Here is an 18363-nt window from a genome sequence, read left to right as displayed (position 1 = left end):
ATAGAATGTTTTATGGAAAATTACATTTTTTTAGTTGTATAGAAACTATTATTTACCGTTTTCTTTTCTGCCCCAAAAGCTGCCCCCAGTAAGCCTATCACAGTGACCGTAGAAGAACAGAGGATCCAGAATGTTCAGCAAGGTTCAGACGTCACCTTTATATGTACAGCAAAAAGCAAGGTGAGCAGAGATCATACAGTTTGTGTCCGTGTAACGGTAACGTGGCTCATCATGGTAAAGTTAAGAGTATACATGCAGGGGATGGATATAAGGATATCCCCAAAAAAGGTTTGAGCTCTTAAAACTGCTGGAAAATCAAGCAAAATAGATGGGCCTTGTAAGATGATTCTATGCTTCTGTGATACAATTATTGTAATAAACATTTATTTTTCATAGAAATCCAGCTCATGTTCATTAACAATTGATAATGTCTGTTCAGACGTTGGATATTTCTCCTGATTTTCATGCTTGATTTTTCTTGTTTTCCACTGTACCTCCGATAATAATCAGTCTCCGGCCTACACGTTGGTATGGACACGGCAGAACAATGGCAAGCTTCCCGAACGCGCAATGGACTTTAACGGCATCCTTACAATCCGCAATGTGCAGCCTGAGGACGCCGGGATTTACATCTGCACCGGCTCCAACATGTTTGACATGGACGAAGGCAATGCCACACTCTATGTTCAAGGTTGGTGAATGCATCACCGTTCAGTCCTCTCCATCCTCCACTCCTACCCGCAGTGCATGGTGCTAAACATTTTTCTCCCCTGTCCTCCTTCACCCCTCCACTGCTTGCCAATCCAATAACTAATCTTCAGAGACCCAGCTTGGCTTTTGGGCACTGGCTGTGTTGGCGTTCAACGGTTTTGGACTCTTCCCTTGGCCAAGTGCTGAGTTGTAACCCCAAAGATCTGTTTGCATGTTGGAATGAAGTGATCCTGCTTCTCTCTGCCTCTCTCTGCACTTCACCTTAAGACTGATAAAATGAAGAATACTCGTTAACCTGATCAGACGCTTATGCTGCCTGGGCCCAAACCAATTTATCTGAAAATAACAGATGAGTTCAATTTAAATCAGCTTCTCACCGCTAGCAAAATCATTCCTTCCCAATAAATAAATCATTTTATTGCTGCTTCTAAATCCTTCCGCTTGGATTGCTACCACCTGCATATTAAACCCAGCTTTGTTCTCAGGAACATTTCTGTTATGATGTTTGCGTTTTACACTGAATACGATGTTGAATAGCTGATGTTAATACTAGACCGGGATATACATTATCTTCTAGAACCGTCATGCTACATTTTTGGAATCCTCAAGTAACTAATATTTTTTCAGATGTTTACCGACGACACATTTAGCCATTCATCCGAATTTATATAATCCAACCGTGATTAGAGTTGCTTTCGGGTTTCATTAGCACCATTGTTAAAAACATACTTAGCAATTACATGCAGTGGTAGGGAAGCCCTTTCTCTGGAATAGTATCTTCTGTCCCTTGTTATAATATGAGGAGAAACATTTGTGTCAGTGATTGTAGTGCCGACGTTTAGTGTACAGGAGGGCAGTATACAATATGTGTAAGGGATGACTTGTATTTAAATACAGAAGGGCAGGAATCTTTTAACAGGTCTCATCACTGACACATGATTTTTTTTCATCTCTGGAACTGAACTATTTCTACTCCATCTTTCCAGTGTTGGGTGATAGAATTACAAATAATAGTGAGGGATGAAAAAGTCGCCCTTCCTGCCTCAGAAGTCATATCTCGAGGTTGTGTAGAAGAATATTGTTGTACTGGTATTATTAGTGCAGGGTTTGACAACCTTCTTGGGCAACAGCGTCACTTTATGTTTTATATTTATATTACAAGCAACGATAGCACAAATGAGATGAAAGTCACTCATGCTTGCTGTCTCCATCAGCATTGCTTTACCAGGTTTAGTGATGGATCTGAAAGTATTTATTAGCTGCAGAAATTATGAGTTAAGAGCTTTCTGCTTTTATTAAGTGATGCCTAACAGTTTAGTGGCTGCATTTTCATGTCTTCACAAAGGCAGCAAACTTTAAGCACCATTTGAGCATCATGATTTGCTAATAAGCAGCACTTTGATAATGTGAATTCTTAGATCGCCATGTTTGGGTTATTATATATCTATTTAGTATTACAGTCACAACAGCCCCTGCCATGTTACCGTCAGAGTTTCCACTTATCCCGGCATAATTTTCTTGCCCAGGCATCATTTTATCATCTGTCATTTCTAATAACACCTTTTAGTATCACAGTCCATTTGGTGATGGTATGTCATGAGTCCCGTGTTCCTCCTATTGTTATACGTTCTGTGTTTTCTCTGGATAATATTTACTTTTGCACAGACCTGGGTGGGCTTCAAACTCAGATAATATTCTTTTATGTCTTCTTCATTATGAGAATGTTCTAGATCTACTTGGTAACATTTAATATCCACTCTTCTGTCTTCTTTGTGGGATGTCTTGGATGGAGGGGATTTCTCCTTCAAAATAAGTTTTTGTTAGGAAGAAGTCCAAAGGACAAGTGCCCTGGCTGCTGGGCATGAATCTGATGCATTCTCCTCCCTAGGAACTAGTCTAGTAGCACAAAGCGATCTATAAAAACATTCTCCAAATTGTTCCCCATTCTTGGACCTCTGATGTCCTTACACAGTAAAGTGATGGAATGCAGAGAGCATTACAGTCCAGGGTCTGCTGACCACACACAATCCACTTTGACACGTTACGTGGCCTTCAAATCCTGTGAAATCCTATAACCGCTTAAGGAGAAAACCAAATTGCCTTCATAACTGGACATGCTTCATGGGCCATCATATAAAAGGCATAATAAAACTTTATTCTGCCTTATAATGATGGAGCCAGCACCTAGCTTCAAGATGCCTGTAAGTTCTAAACTACCTTCATAAAATAGTACAGGGTACGTATGGAGGGTGAATAGAAACGTGAATACAACGTTTTTGTCAAAAACTTGAGCTTTGTTGTTGTTTGCTTGTTCATCTTGGCTATGTATTCCTGGTGCAGATGGGCTTGGGTTATGTAGAAGGTGGATGTGTTATATTTAGAGACTGTGAATCACTATGTTGACCTCAATTATAAGAACTACCTCAGGAAGGAATAGAAACTTTTGTCGAACGTTCATTTGGTTTTCATTTTCTGAGTAAGTACATTGTATCTACATGCCATGTCTGCGTCATGTTTACACTTAATAGTTGCACAAATGTACCAAATTCTTTCCTTATGACCTCTTTAGAGGCCAACACTGAGTTCCTTGTGTTACTGTGTTCATTTTCCCTAAATACATTTGACATTAAATCATTGGATGTACTAAAATAAGCTGCAAGACATGATTCGGGACCAGACGCCTCTGACTTATTTAGGTCTGACAAATATACAAGCGTATTTAAAGTCGTGTCGATCTTCATATAACCGGTAGCACTGGTCTGATTGTAGTTTTGAAGTTTAACTTGAATAAAGCTAGTTTTTTTTTCAAATTTCCTCTTGTATTTCCTTTGGGCTATAAAAAGGAAAATCCATCCATTAAGGCCACAGATTTGGATGTGGAGATCTCTGTAAGAAGTTAGGCTTGTTCTTCACTCAGAAACCAGCTCTGTTACAGAAACCATCGGCAGACTTCTATATGCCATGACACCGATGTGTACGACATACTAACAATTTGCACAAAATTTCTCATTGTGCTTAAAGATTGTGCAAACTGAGCTTTAGCTCGAATATATTACACTACGGAGAAACCCACTGGAATGCTGTTGTTTTCAGCCATTTGTTCCATGCCGAATAAGCACACACAGCTCAGAATTAGCCTCTTGTTTGCAAGAAATGGGATAGTTCCTGGCACTTTATTATGTTAGAATTGTCTTCCTAAATGAATGCTCTTTTGAGTTATTGGGGAGCTGGGTTAGCTGTTCTTTCCGGAGTAAGGTAATATGGTTTAACTTTGTCTCATAGTCATGTAACAGACAGGTAAGTGTTGCTGAAGTAGCCTCTGTGTGTTCAGCTCCATACGTGGCTGTTTTAGTCTCTAACCACTAACCAGATGCCAGAAAGCTGAGAGCTAAGCGATGACGCACAGGGAATCCTCCGTCCTCCAGCAGATCCTTTAACACATTCACTGCAAGCAGGGGGATGATGTCCGGCAATAACTGGAATCCAGTGACTGCATGATACCTTATAATATGTAAATGTTCCATTACCGATTGAAAAGATTTCTCTATTCTTTAAGCTTTTTCAGTTGCGAGTGGGTGAAAACCCATTCCATGCACAGAGACCATTGAGAAATACAGCTGTCTGTGTTTGGGTAGATATGGGCAATCCCAGTAGTAGTTTTAATAACTGGTTATAAATATTGTTCTAACTTGTCTGCAGAGACGTCTCAGACCCAGATGTTTTATGGACCATATGAAACGTTTGAAGGACACAGACCGTGTAAGTTGGCATGGAGTGGCTATGCCATTGAGCATTGTGGCTGCAGCATGCCAAACTGCCCCTCTACAGCCCTCGTCACTTGTACTATTACCTCTAGCCATCTCTCTGTACACCACGGAGTGCACTGCGCATGATCAGGCAGAACCTGACTCTGTATCAGCAGTTCGGCGACATAAATACTAATCCTCTGGGCTTTGCCTTCTCTAACCTTCCATCAGGCTGTCTGTGCATTTCTGTGAAATGTCTTCTTGTATACACAATGTGTATTAAAATAATTGTATTTCGCATGGGGATCCCTGCAAAGTAGGAGAGTGGATGGTCGAATCTGAGGGTTTACATATTAAAGCGTTAGAATGATGTCCACACATCTTGGGGAGATTGATAAAGCAGGGACTGGTCATCGATGATCCAACCACATCCCCGTTCATCTTTTTCAGGGATTTACTAGTGAAACTCCAGTGTAGTCCAATAATGCCAGAAGTGTTGCATGTATTTGATGTTAACCACGTTTGTCATTATTGTATTGTTTCTGGTACAACCAGTGGAGTGTTCTGGGCTGCCCTTAACACACCACTTCTTAAGGACACACAATGTAGAGACAGAAATCCTATGGAGGCTGGGCCAGTTGGTCACTAAGCTCCATAGTGTAAACAGCGAGTCTGATCACCCAAAAAGGCACCCTGCCCTCGGTAATGTGGCCCCCTGGACTTGCTGCCTTTGCCTAGTTTGCTAGAATAAGCCAGCATGACTAACTAGGAAATTGGTGTGATGTTAATGACATCAAGGGGTATAGGATTTGACACCGAAAAGGAGGGCAGAATTTGGGTTTAGGGAAAGACGAGCTTGCAGTTTAGCTGGATGTTAAAATTGATGCTCCCTGAGACGAACACAAGATCATGTCCTCTGTACCCTAGGGATGGTGTGTGTCTGGGCCAAATGAAATAACATGATTACATTATAAAGTTCTTCATTAACAGCTCTGTACAGTGTATGGGTTATTTCTTGGTAAAATCTGACCATTGCATTCAGGATTTGTCTCTGGTCAGAAATATCTTGATGAGTGTAATGTATTTTCCGCTCTATATTAGCCGGAGCAGGGGTCCATCCCTCAGCTTTTATTGAACCCAGGCAGCTTACTGTTCAACGTGGTCAACCAGCAGAATTTCGCTGCACAGCAACTGGAAATCCAACTCCAACACTAGAGTGGACAGGTAGGAACTGGTGTGCGAATGAAAGGAAGGATTATTTCCACGTGTTCAATGCTCGATATATAATTTTAATGTCCGTGTCCGGCAGGTGGACCAAATGGAGCTTTGTCTTCCAGAGCCATCATCCAAGGAGGCATCCTACGTTTTACATCTACAGAGCCTTCTGATGAGGGTCAATATACCTGCCACGCACGCAATAGTGCAGGACAACACCTTGCCAGGGCGGATCTCAGAATACACAGTAAGTATCCTGTGCAGGGAAACAGTTATTTGTAGCCATTTTCACTGTGGATTGGAAAAAAAATACTTTTTGCATTGTGTTTTTGCCAGAGAAGCCACTGACATTTTGTTAGCTGATCTGGGGAGTTACATGGTGATTATAAAAAATAATGCCATCTACATTGTGTCTTGTAGGTGGGAGCTTGCCAGAAGTACAAGTGAGCCCTGAGCGTGTAGAAGCCAGGGAAGGGGACACTATCCGATTATACTGTAGGGCAGGCGGCAGTCCACCTGCTACCATTTCATGGAGGAAACAAGAAGGCAGCTTGCCCTCACAGGTATGAGACAGGTTCTACTGATACCTTTTGACCTGATATCGCTCCCTCAGTGTTAGATGTTTAGGACATTATAACAGAATATGATTTGTGCAGTAACAATATTCTGATACGTAGAAACATTTTAACTACTGTGTAAAGGCCCTCAGGTGGCAGTTGAGCACTGATGTCCCCAAGTTCCCTGTTCAAGCAGTCCTTTCCCATCAACTTTACTGAAAAGTAAATAACATCTCAGTACTACAACATTTGGGTACGGACTGTTAGAAAGTCTAGAAGACTGGCCCCTTGTACATGATTATGGCTGTTGGCTTTATGTATCAGAAGATTGTGACCTGACACATCTGTGGTGACACAAATCAAGACCTGACCTGACTTTTTGGCTTGGCTTTCTCTTTTGCCGTTTCACTGCTCTCCTAATCCAGAGCATTTCTTTCTGAGTGGATGACTATTGCCTTTCTCCTTCCTGTCGATCTGTCTTTCTCCCCGTTGCCTGTTGGCCTTGTCCATCCCTCTATGCAGGCCCTCAGCTCATTTGGCTTCCTTCACTTTCAAAGCAGCAGTCTTGAAGCTCTTCGGAGACGTATCCAGGAGCTCCAGGTACCCAGCTGTGTTTGTTTCTCTTTAGTCTCCATCATGGTGACAGCTAAACATGTGTCATCCCTGGTTTACTGATGTCTTGGTGCCCATTGATCAGCACAGCCTGTATTTAGACTAGCAATGCTACTTCTAGCATTTTTCTGCTACTAGTAGTACATTAAAGTAAAACAATTTTGAGTTATGCAATTTATGCCAATAAGTTTTAGACCCTTCCCCTTTCAAGGTGTCAATCTACCTCTTTGCCTGTATCTGGTATCTTATATATATTATGTGAACTCAAGCAGTTATGACCTGTATGAATTTTTAATAAAACACTAGCTAATGGAATTTAAGCCTGCATGGGACAAGCAAAATAATCTCCTGAATATAAGACAAGGCCAAATAAGGTTTGAGATTTTTACAACAGGGAACAAAAACGTAGACTGGTTCTTATCTGCTGTCAGATTCTTTGTTTCTATGCTATTAAAGAGACCACAGACAAAGTGACAGTGAGACAAAAGCTTAGCAGGTGAAGTCAATGCCTCCTAAATTATGATATACTAGCAGTAACCATACTGGCTCTAGTTATACGGAATAAAGGGCCTAAAATAAAAGAATATTACATCCAGAAAATTTAATTATATTCCACCACCCTGGTGCAGTCTATTCGTAAGAAAATAACTCAATATTAGTATTTTAGTTGAACATAGCTTGCTGTGGCACATCAGGTACATGAATGATCCATAAATGTTGTCGGGGAAAGTTCTTCCTCCTGAATTTGTTGACACTGCACTGTTTTTGTGCAGATTCCAATATTAGTAAAACAAGTTCAGAAAGGTTTTTTTATGTACTTTGTGAAGTTACAATCGCTGCATACCGGATCTGTGCATTATAAGAGCTCTCAATCTGAGGTTGATAAAGGTCAGGTAGCGAATTATTTGGATCGTTTGTTAAAAAAAGTAAAGCCGTTCATTTTTTTCAGGCCCGTACAGAGAGGTCAGATATCTCCACCCTTGTGATTCCCTCCATAACAGCGGCTGACGGAGGAATCTATCTGTGTGTGGGGAGCAGCTCTGCTGGATCGTCACAAGCCAGAATAGAAGTCATTGTGACCAGAGGTGAGCAAGGACAGAGATTGTTGGAACTGTCTGAAATGTAACAAACTGGTGACCTCCCAAACAGTGCATAATTCCACAAACAAATTTGGGTCACGTCGGAGAGTTTGAACAGCCTTTTTCTGCCCCGTCTGCTGCAGTTGTCGTCCCTGCGTTGAGAATTGAACCATCATCAGACAGAATAGCGGAGGGCCAATCCGTGGATTTAAATTGCGTGATTCCCGGTTACGAAAATGCCGTGGTTACATGGCACAGGTCAGGAGGACGCCCACTTTCTCCAAATCACCAGGTAAAAAGAGATTTGATGGGTTTATTGTTTTGATGTAATATTAAGACAGGATTGATGAGGCATCTAAAGTTTTATAAAAAATTTAATGTGCAAGTGAGCCATTATAATTCAGAATATAAAGTCGGTTCCTTAGCTCTCTGCCTCCTGCTGGAGATCTGCTGTATTGAACCGGACACATAGCATGCAAAAATGTTATTTTTATTTATTGTTTTATTTAGCGCCATAATATTCCACGGTTTATATAACTGGCTGAGTTTATAATGCTGAACATTGGCCGCATTTCTTATTCCTTAAGTTTCCTCTTTGTTTAATCGTCCAGGTATACGGTTCACGTTTGCGCATTACGCAAGCCTCCACAGCTGATTCCGGGGAATACATATGTCGTGTCACTAGTGGTGCTGGCACACAGCAGACTTCAATCTATATCACCATAACCCGTGTTTCGGGTTCACCACGTATGTTGTTACAGTATATTTTAAATTGGCTTTCACCCTGAAAAAAATATTTAAGATGTATATGACGCCGATTGCCATACTTCAGAGCATCTAGACTTTCAGGCCTTTTCTTTGGCCTCTCATTAGACCACAATACTCTATAACACTTTTATAAAAAAAATCTTATGAAGCAAATTATATTTCCTTTATGGCAGTCGCAGATAAATAGAAACATTAATTTGCGTAAAACAATTACTTCGATCCATACGGCGTTCAGGTATACTTTAATGAATCTGTAATATGCCAAACCAGCTGAAGTTTCCCTCTTAAACCCCTAGCTTCAGGCAGCTCTCCTGCTGTGAAGATTGAATCCTCATCCAATGCTATTATTGAAGGACAAACACTAGAGCTGAACTGTGTGGTAGCAGGACAACCGAATGCTGTGGTTACATGGCATAGATCAGGGCGTCCCCTCTCACCCAATCACCAGGTAAATGAACAGCGGCATTCAATGCTACGTAATTTCAATCTGTCCTCAAACATTCCCTTTTCTGTGGCGGTACACGTACTTTTTCACTGAGATTCTTTCGCTGTGTGGTCAGGTTCATGGCTCTCGTCTGCGGATTGTCCAAGCCTCTGTGGCAGACTCTGGTGAATACATCTGCCGTGCCACATCTGGAGGAGTCACACGCCAGGCATCTGTTACTGTCACCATTATCCACGGCTCGGGCCCAGGTCACTGTAAGTTTTGCAGTATCGCAGGGTGTTTTCAGTACCTCCATCAGCTGTACAACACTTTTCCATTTGCAAATATTATTAGCAGAAACTCACCAAGTCACACAGTCCCAAGCACATCCTGCATAACTAGTAGGTGTTCTTTGATGATAGATTGCATCTTCTCTCGTTCTTGTTAGTTTCTGGAATTACGCCGACAATCAAGATCGAGTCTTCATCTGATTCCGTAGCAGAAGGAAAGACTGTTGTTTTGAACTGTGTTGTTGAGGGTCAGCCACAACAACAGGTTACGTGGTACCGACCAGGAAAGCAACTCGCCCAGAATCACCAGGTATTTGTGGCTCTGGGCTCTATGGGTTGTGGTTACTGCACATAAAGACCCCAGCTCTGAAGTCTTCACTTTCTGTGTTGACTTTTCAGGTCTCTGGCTCCCGGCTACGAATTATCCAAGCATCTCCATCGGATTCTGGAGAGTACATTTGCCGTGTCAGCAGCAGCTCAGGTGTCCAGATGGCATCTATCACTGTGGATATCGAAGGCTCCCACCAACGCAGTGTGTATTACGTGATTATATTGATAGAGTTAATCCTTGGAGGAAGTGGACAATGGCTAATTCAGCTACAAACAAACGGTGATTGTTATTGAAGCTGAACTGTAAAGTATTTTGTTTTGCTTTCCAAGTCCCTAGTTCTCTCTGGATTGAGTCGTCCTCACAGACTACAGTGGAAGGTCAGACGGTGGATCTTACCTGCAAGGCGGAAGGACATCCAGGAGCTTCTGTGACCTGGCTCAGGGCTGGTGGACGTCCTCTCTCGTCAAATCACCAGGTGATTACCTACATTAACTGCAGATATTAGGCTCATTTCCACAGATGTTTCTTGGATTGGGAGGTGTCAGGTCTACAGCTGTACATTCACAAGTCACCATAGCAAATTGCAGTGTTTAAGTGCATGATACTGGTGCTGGTTGCAATGTATCGTGTATTGTCATTTTAAAACTTGTGTGCTTCATATGTTTGAGCCTTCCAAACATTCCAGAATTTCATATATGTTAGCCTGTGACATATTCCTGCGAAATCAATTCATTCTTGGGGATGGTTGTTTGGTTAGAGGTTTCTCAAACTCAGGTAAAATCTGGCATTTTATACATGGAGTTTTCATTGTCAGTAAATTAATTTCTTGTGCAGGTTTTTGGCTCCCGGATGCGCATTACTCAGGCATCTCCAGCTGACTCGGGAGAGTACATCTGCCGTGTAAGCACAGCCTCTGGGATACAAGAGGCCTTCATCACCTTAACCATACAGAGGTCCTCACAAGGTATGCTTTGCAATTAGGTTATTGATCCATTAGGGAGCAAGAAATTTGATCTGTTAGATCATTGTTGTTTTTATTAGAGGGAGACCAAAGTGTAAGTTGATGTGAGTGAAAAATGATTATACCGCAAAGAGACAACATTCACCCAAGGTTTCCCAATTTCACCGGAGCGATTCCAGCATCTGGGTAGTAAATATTCTGTTCTATATTGTTAACTTTAAATGAACGAGCCCTGATTTTGGCAACAAGGCCCACATTATTTATCTCAAGCTCAAAAAAAAGATACTCTGACATTTTAAAAGAACAGATCACTCGCTGAGAGCACAAAGACCCCTCTGTGTGTCTGAGCCATGGAACGCTTTACAAATCCGTCTCTGAATTTTTCCTTTGTGGTCCCATATTATTTCTGAGATTTGACTCTGCCCTGAAAAGACACTACAGCGTGTACGTATAGACACCAGCATCACTGCCTCGTGTTAATTCTTTTACGTTCTGGAGCAGTCATGCAGATTTCAGGTTTACATAAGGCCCTAAAATACTCACTTTGCACAAACCTGACTCGGTGGTAAAGTATGTTTGTAGCGGATCTTAAGGAGTATATAACTGTAAATGCAGTCTTAAGCTGTATACGGTGAGGTTCTATGACTTACTCCTGCTTACATTCCCGGCACATCAGATCCTCGGTTAGTGTTTGTAGAAAATATCGGCAAATATTTTAGTCTGACATCCCTTTTTTTTTCATTTTATACTCGAACAGCTCCTGTAAACATACCGTTGCCTGTAGTTATAGAGAAATCATCTGATAAGGTGGTCGAAGGTCAAACTCTGGATCTAAACTGTGTGATTGTAGGGAATCCACTAGCCCAAGTTACCTGGAGCCGTCTTGGATCTGAATTATCTTCCAACCACCAGGTGGGAAAACAAATGCCTTATAATGCTGGTTTATTACTATGAAAATGCTGCACACACTGGGTGACAAATACCCTGTGTGCAAGTACCAAAAAAACAAAAGCAACTGTGAATTAAGAGTAACACTCATGACTTTTTTTATGTCCTGATTTATATAGATTTGTTTTGATAGGGTTTTTAATCATTTGTGGTTTATAGATTCTTCCATTATACAGAAATACGCTTTTTCCTTACTTACAACTAGTTGCAGCCAGAGCAGATCCTGCGTATACATCCGGTCACAGGGGGAGGATATTTATCTTTTGGTCCTCAATATGGCAGGACTGGTGGCTTATATCCTAGGTCTCATATCCTATCCTGGAGGTACAACTAAAAATATAACCCTCTTGGTCTCACCCAGAGTAGGGAGAGAGTTTTTTTTGTCCTCCATGAGACAGAACTTATATAAATATATAGTTTGCTTTTATTTTTCACTTTAGTTGAACGTTGTTTCCACAATGTTTTAGATCTCAGGCTCCCGTCTTCGCATTGCCCAAGTTTCTACTGCTGATTCTGGTGAATATATCTGCCAGTACAACAGTGGCTCGGGAGTCCAAAAAGCCTCGGTTGTCATTACCGTTATTTCAGGAGCTGCCTCATCCTATCGTGAGTACTGCCATGGTTGATTTTTTATTTTAAAAAAGGAGATATAGCATCCTTTAGTACAGAAACAAACTGCTTTCAAGTAATGAAAAGTTTTAAAGATTCAGTATCTTTGTGTAACTCTGCACCAAATTAATATTTACCAGTCAGAAGGGCATCGCAGCATGTAAGAGTCTGTACATTAAATAATTGTATCTGAACCTTCTTCCATAGGGCTCCAAAGTCCAGTTATTTCTATTGACCCACACACTGCCACAGTACAACAGGGGGGGAATGCTACCTTTAAGTGTCGCATCCATGATGGCGCTCAGCCAATCCGTATTACCTGGCAAATGGCCCATAACCAACCTCTACAAGGTAATGAACATGATGTATTTTTTTCATACTCAGAAAAAATCTTAAATGGCTGAATAGGATGCACTGTGTGGCTAAACCCAAGTATCGCAAGCTATGTACAAATCATGTGCAAAGCATAAAGAAAACTGTATGAGTGGCTCAGTATTACAAATAAAATTGTCTTCTTAAAGGTAACGTGCACATCAGTCCCGATGGCTCCATTATCACCATTGTTGGTGCTCACCATAAGAACCAGGGCTCCTACCGCTGCATTGCTTCTAATGTCTATGGATCAGCCCACAGTGCCGTGACTCTCATGGTACAAGGTATGTGACTCCATCATCATCTTTAGATCTTCTGTATATAAATGTTTGGCTATTCTAACTGACATCATTGCTGTAAAATGACATGGTTATTTGAGTTTTTGTTTTGATTCCAGGCTACCTGGGATGCAAGATACACTTAATCATTCTCATTTTCTTAGTGTCATTCTCGAGCCTTTCGTACACATTGTAACCCATCTTCATTTTGAGTTAATAATAATGTTTCCTTGGTCTGTATTGATAATGCTGCAGTGAGCTCTATAGCCCTGCCTCCACTAAAGGTTATATGTGGATTCCCAGGTCGTCCAACAGTCTCTGTGATTCCAAACGGACCCATCCGGGTGAAAGTGGGTGATCCGATCACTTTGGAATGTATGGGTATGGGTGACCCCCTGCCTTTGGTCAGCTGGCGCCGCACAAGCTCTCGGCAAGACCTCAAGCAGCAGAACCTGGTGCCACTGGACAGTAACGCCATACTACAGGTGAGTCACGAATCTGCTGTGCTTGAACAGTTCATGATACACATGGGTTCTCACAATTAACAATGTTTTACAATTATAAGAGGAAGGAAATGTGGAACATGTTTGCTCGTTTTACAGACAAGAGCTTCAGTGTTTTGGGTAGTGTCTTCTCTCTTCGTATCAGGCATTTGCTCATCAATAAACTGCTCTGATCTCAGAAACTGTATGTTGCCTCTATGACCCATCCTCTAGATTTTATCTGCAAGATCAGAAGATTCAGGATCGTACACGTGTGTTGGCCAGAACCCATCGGGTTCCGCACAAGTCCAGGTAGAGGTTCACGTGGAGGATCGTGTGGTGAACCCCAGTGCTCCCAAGGTCACTGCAGACAAGCCTGTTCACATTGTGGTGGCTGGGCAGAGCGCCACTCTGACATGTACTGCTACAGGTGAGCTTTGCAAAGACAGACAGTGGGATTTAGTAGGCGTGTGCCACCTGTTTTGAAGTGAAATTTCACATTTCTAGAACCAATACCTTTGATTACCTTTTGTAGGAAACCCGGCTCCAACCATAACCTGGTCCAAACTTCGTGCTCCCTTACCTTGGCAGCACCAGGTGGTGAACAACACTCTGATTATTCCCAATGCTGCCCAGCAGGATTCTGGACAATATATCTGCAATGGCTCTAATACAGACGGATACGCAGAGGTTTTCATAACCCTGGATGTTGAAAGTATGCTCTCTAATTTACATATTATATATTTTTTTGTAATGTAATCTTTGTTGACCTTTATTAAGTATATCCACTATAAATCTGTCTGACACCATGAATACAGTTTGGGGGTTACTTTAGCACCAACTTGTACATAAAAAATGTTTTGCAATCAGATCCACACACTGTATGATATATATATTGAGGTTACCTTACCTGTTCTGTTAATAGATTACTACTTATCAATTGCCTCTCTCTCGCCAACAGCGCTGCCTTATGCTACCACCCTTCCTGACGAGCTGTCGGTGAGTGTTGGAGAGGTTATCCAAATCCAGTGCCTAGCACATGGTACTCCTCCACTCAAGTTCCATTGGACCAAGGTCAACGGATCTCTGCCAGACAGAGCCACAACGCGTGACAGCATCCTGCACATCAATTTAGCAACCGCTGCTGATGCTGGAACCTACCGCTGTGCGGTGAGCAACAAAGTGGGGAGCAGCGAGGCATCTGCACAGGTCAGCGTTTTAGGTAAGTTACTGGTGATATGTGAGCTGTTCATTTTTACATTGGGTCATAACAGAGTAATTAGATATACCTTCACATGGGTAATTGCAGAGATTTTCATGATTATCAAACACAAGTAAAGATGACTGTGGTACGAGGGTGTAGCCAGTTCTCTGTGGGTTCATAATCAACTGTATACTGTAATTAGACTAGTCAGTATGCAGGCGTAGCACGAGATAAGGGTGATCATGGGTTAGGTTTAGTCCAAAAAAAACAAATATAGTTTGCGTGTGAACTCGGCTTCATATCTTCTCTGCAACCATAAGCAATATTTGGATCCGCAGTTTGGTTTTCATTGCCAGGGTTTCTGTTTCCTTTCACTTGTTTTGGGGGACTTTTTTGTACCTACACCTGACCTTTAATTCTCTTCACACAGCTCCATTTTCTGTGCGAGTTTCACCCCATGCTGACACAAAAGGTGTAAATGGAATTGCAGAGTTTACCTGCCACGTAATTGGGGATCCAAGGGCTAGAATACAGTGGATGAAAGAAGGAGGTCCACTTCCACCAAATCACAAAGTGCAAGGATCGGTGCTTCGGTAAGTGGCAGCAGAAGTTCCCCGACGTATCAAGAGCTTTTATCCGTGATTACAGAAGTCTATATAAATCTATAGTTCTACTTTAGTATTACTGGGGTATCTTTGTTCCTTTACATGTCACGTTACATCAGGTTATTGAGTAAGCATCGATGCAGATTGACTGCGAAGCTTGACTGTGTCTCTTTCAGCTTTGACACACAAATCTTGAGGTGGTATTTTGATGGCCAAGAGTAAAACTGTATCTCTTCAACTGGTATAAAAGTTGGCATTCCAATAAAAAGCGATGCTAAACAGTGCGCTCAATCCTTACGCAGCTCTGCTATGTCTTCACATTAAAACAGGGAATGTAACAAATCCATAATCTAATGGAATTTTTCTCAGAACTGATGTAAATCCAGCTTTACCGAGTTAAGCTTTAGTAAGCCGCACTGATACTTTCTTTACTACAGAATTTCAAACCTTGAGCGTGGAAACGAAGGGGTCTACACATGCCGAGGAATCAGTCGATTTGGCCAGGCTCAAGACAGTGGGAAGCTGGTTATTCAAGGTACGCTGCCAGTGATAGGAACATCATTTTGTGACATGGACCTTGACGCTTATGTAAAGTATATGCTTTCTGATAGGAAGGAAAATAATGACGTGATCACTTGTCTATGTTCTTAAACGTCAAGTCTTGGGTGCTTTAAGCATCCTTTGTACAGCTGCAGTTCTAAGAACATATCCCACTTTGAAAGCTTTATTTAAAATACTTCTGGGGTACCTGTGCTACTCTGCATCTGTAACCAGGCTGAGATTACAGGCTGACCAGCAGTCTGGAGCTTACTGTGTTTTTGTATTTTCGTCACAGCTCTTCCCAAAGTGAGAATTAATATCCGCACATCGGTGCAAACGGTACTGGTTGGAAATTCTGTGGAGTTTGAATGTCTGGCCATTGGCGACCCTCAAGCCAAAGTTACCTGGAGTAAAGTCGGCAGCCGCTTGCCCCCTGATGTATTGATCAGCGGGGGCATGCTAAAGATTGAGCAAGTAAAGCAGTCTGATGCTGGTCAGTACCGCTGTACCGCTTCCAATGATGTTGGAGAAGTCCAGTCTCACGTCATTCTCCACGTGCAGTGTAAGTATATATTTTTTGCATGAATACCTGTAGTGAGTCTTATAGAACAAATTTTGCAAGGTTTGCATTTGTAAAAAAAGTGGTTATTTTCTGTGAGGTTTTTCATAGTTAATGTTGCTTGAGTATCCTTACACAGCCATAAATATGTCTTCCATATCACGTTATTAACCTTAGTACATGGTCATATTTACAGCCGTTCCGCAAATTGCTGCTCAGCCTGAGATGAAGGAGATAACAACTGGATCAACAGCCATATTCCCATGTCTGGCTTCTGGTTTTCCGGTCCCTGAAATAACATGGACCAAGGTACATGAGCTAATCATGTTTTTGTGGTAAAGCTATGTATTTTTTGGTTGTGCGAGTCGGATCTCACAATGTTCATTCATACTAACACGTTGTGGCCAATTGCAGCTGGAAGGAGATCTTCCTAGTGATGCTCGAATTGAGAACAATGTGTTAACCCTACTGTCTGTGAGACCCGAGGATGCCGGGACGTACGTCTGTACTGCAGCCAACCGCCAGGGCAGAGTCACTGCCTTCTCGATGTTGAAAGTTCGAGGTAAGAATGCGTTTTATGAAGTTTTTTTCATGCTAATATCTCATATTCATTAATTCATGGTTCAGGATCAGCCACTTACATCGTTATATCCCATACATTGTAGCTCCTTATTTAGTTCCATTTATCTTTGCAGAACGGATCGTGCCTTACTTTTCTGGTCGGCCCAAGTCTTATTTCACTCTGTCAAGTATTAAAGATGCGCATAAGAAATTTGAGATAAAGATCACTTTCCGGCCGGATACTGCTGACGGTAAGAAAATTGGAGCAGATCTTACTGTGATTTCTCCTTGTACTTGGTAAATCAGATGCACACATTATCTACCGATACTCCCTTCAGCTTCCTTATTGTGAAAAAATGTGGCTTCTTCCAACTAGCATTGCATCTTTTCTAGAGTTTCTGTAAATGATGTTTTTGTAATTTCTTTTTGCTGTTAGTTATGAAATGTTATTAGGGAATCTGGCTGTGTAAGCCTGTAGTGCCAGCTTCTGTTGGTTTCTTCACTTTACGTTACTTGTGGCCTCCTGTTGCTCGTCTTCTTACCCTTTCTCTGTCCTTCCATTCTCCTGCTTCTCTATAGCTCTGGTTCTTTATTCAGGTAAGTCACCTTCTTCATCCTTGGAATGCCTTCTTTTTGATGTTCAGATCCAAATCATTTTTCTAGCGCATAAATTTGGCGTTACTCACCACAGCTGTTGGTGATAGCATGAGCTGAGAGTCGGGTTTACAAACTGCTTCATAAGATTTCCAAAAAGGACCCAGTTAAAGTCCAGTAAGACATCCAGTTTTGCATCAGTAGCACTGCATGTTGGATTTTGCTATTTAACCCTCAGAAGAGTTTTCACTCCAAAGGAGTGAGCGGTCTAACGTTAGAATTCCTGGTGGCTGTGCGAGTGGGAACGTTCAGTTTATTCGGCTTTCTTTCCTGTATATGTTGTGTGCCTCATTGTATGTCCTATCTATGAAATGACTGTATACAGCGTCTGTGCATCTGATGAACAGGGATATACGTTGTATTTGGTTATTGGAGTTTTTCATCTGAATTATTATGCCTAGTGTGCCGCTTTATTCAGCAGCTCCTCTTCACTAATTTGGGTTGCTTTCTTTTAGGGATGCTGATTTATAGTGGGCAGAAGAAGACTAGTGGGGCTGATTTTGTCTCTTTTGGACTGGTGGGCGGCCGGCCGGAATTCAGGTAATAATTTCTATAAGGTGATCACCCCTCAACATTCAACAGTTGACCTTTCTTTTTGTAGCTTACTTTCTGCTTGATGATCTTTTGACATTTCCGTTAAATAATGATTAGGACGCCATCATTGTTAGACCCCCTTGAACGCTTGCACTGGGTATTTGCCCAGGTATGTGTGGCCTGAGCCCTCAATTTTGGACACATCCAAAGCCCAGAGAATTATTTTTTTCTAGAAGGGAATGCAACTCTCAAGCTCATGAGACCTGAAACTCGCCCATCTGTACATCTGGTACCTCCCTGATATTAACCTCTCTTCTCTGCAA

At 41.8% G+C, this 18363-nt stretch overlaps 1 protein-coding gene across 1 annotated transcript in view; it reads left to right on the top strand.

Moving 5' to 3' along the window:
• LOC149284168 (basement membrane-specific heparan sulfate proteoglycan core protein-like) overlaps positions 1-18363 on the top strand; it is a 48024-nt gene that overhangs the window by 21750 nt on the left and 7911 nt on the right. Inside the window, exons 46-76 of the mRNA XM_089497106.1 lie at positions 80-180; positions 511-691; positions 4411-4470; positions 5559-5681; positions 5767-5919; positions 6093-6235; positions 7791-7926; positions 8064-8212; positions 8532-8667; positions 8985-9136; positions 9249-9381; positions 9561-9712; positions 9802-9934; positions 10063-10208; positions 10568-10697; positions 11479-11606; positions 12110-12248; positions 12459-12602; positions 12773-12907; positions 13205-13386; positions 13618-13813; positions 13919-14098; positions 14345-14623; positions 15018-15180; positions 15630-15727; positions 16028-16294; positions 16488-16600; positions 16706-16853; positions 16987-17103; positions 17432-17449; positions 17962-18046. Coding sequence (XP_089353232.1) covers positions 80-180; positions 511-691; positions 4411-4470; positions 5559-5681; positions 5767-5919; positions 6093-6235; positions 7791-7926; positions 8064-8212; positions 8532-8667; positions 8985-9136; positions 9249-9381; positions 9561-9712; positions 9802-9934; positions 10063-10208; positions 10568-10697; positions 11479-11606; positions 12110-12248; positions 12459-12602; positions 12773-12907; positions 13205-13386; positions 13618-13813; positions 13919-14098; positions 14345-14623; positions 15018-15180; positions 15630-15727; positions 16028-16294; positions 16488-16600; positions 16706-16853; positions 16987-17103; positions 17432-17449; positions 17962-18046 — 4420 coding nt within the window. The remainder of the gene's footprint in view (positions 1-79; positions 181-510; positions 692-4410; positions 4471-5558; positions 5682-5766; positions 5920-6092; positions 6236-7790; positions 7927-8063; positions 8213-8531; positions 8668-8984; positions 9137-9248; positions 9382-9560; positions 9713-9801; positions 9935-10062; positions 10209-10567; positions 10698-11478; positions 11607-12109; positions 12249-12458; positions 12603-12772; positions 12908-13204; positions 13387-13617; positions 13814-13918; positions 14099-14344; positions 14624-15017; positions 15181-15629; positions 15728-16027; positions 16295-16487; positions 16601-16705; positions 16854-16986; positions 17104-17431; positions 17450-17961; positions 18047-18363) is intronic.

Source organism: Sceloporus occidentalis, unplaced genomic scaffold, assembly GCF_023333645.1.
Source record: "Sceloporus occidentalis isolate IW3139 unplaced genomic scaffold, rSceOcc1.0.p SCAF_98, whole genome shotgun sequence".
In the NCBI taxonomy this organism is placed as follows: Eukaryota; Metazoa; Chordata; class Lepidosauria; order Squamata; family Phrynosomatidae; genus Sceloporus; species Sceloporus occidentalis.
Note: the sequence above shows the minus strand (reverse complement) of the source record. Positions and strands in the feature narration are given on the sequence as shown.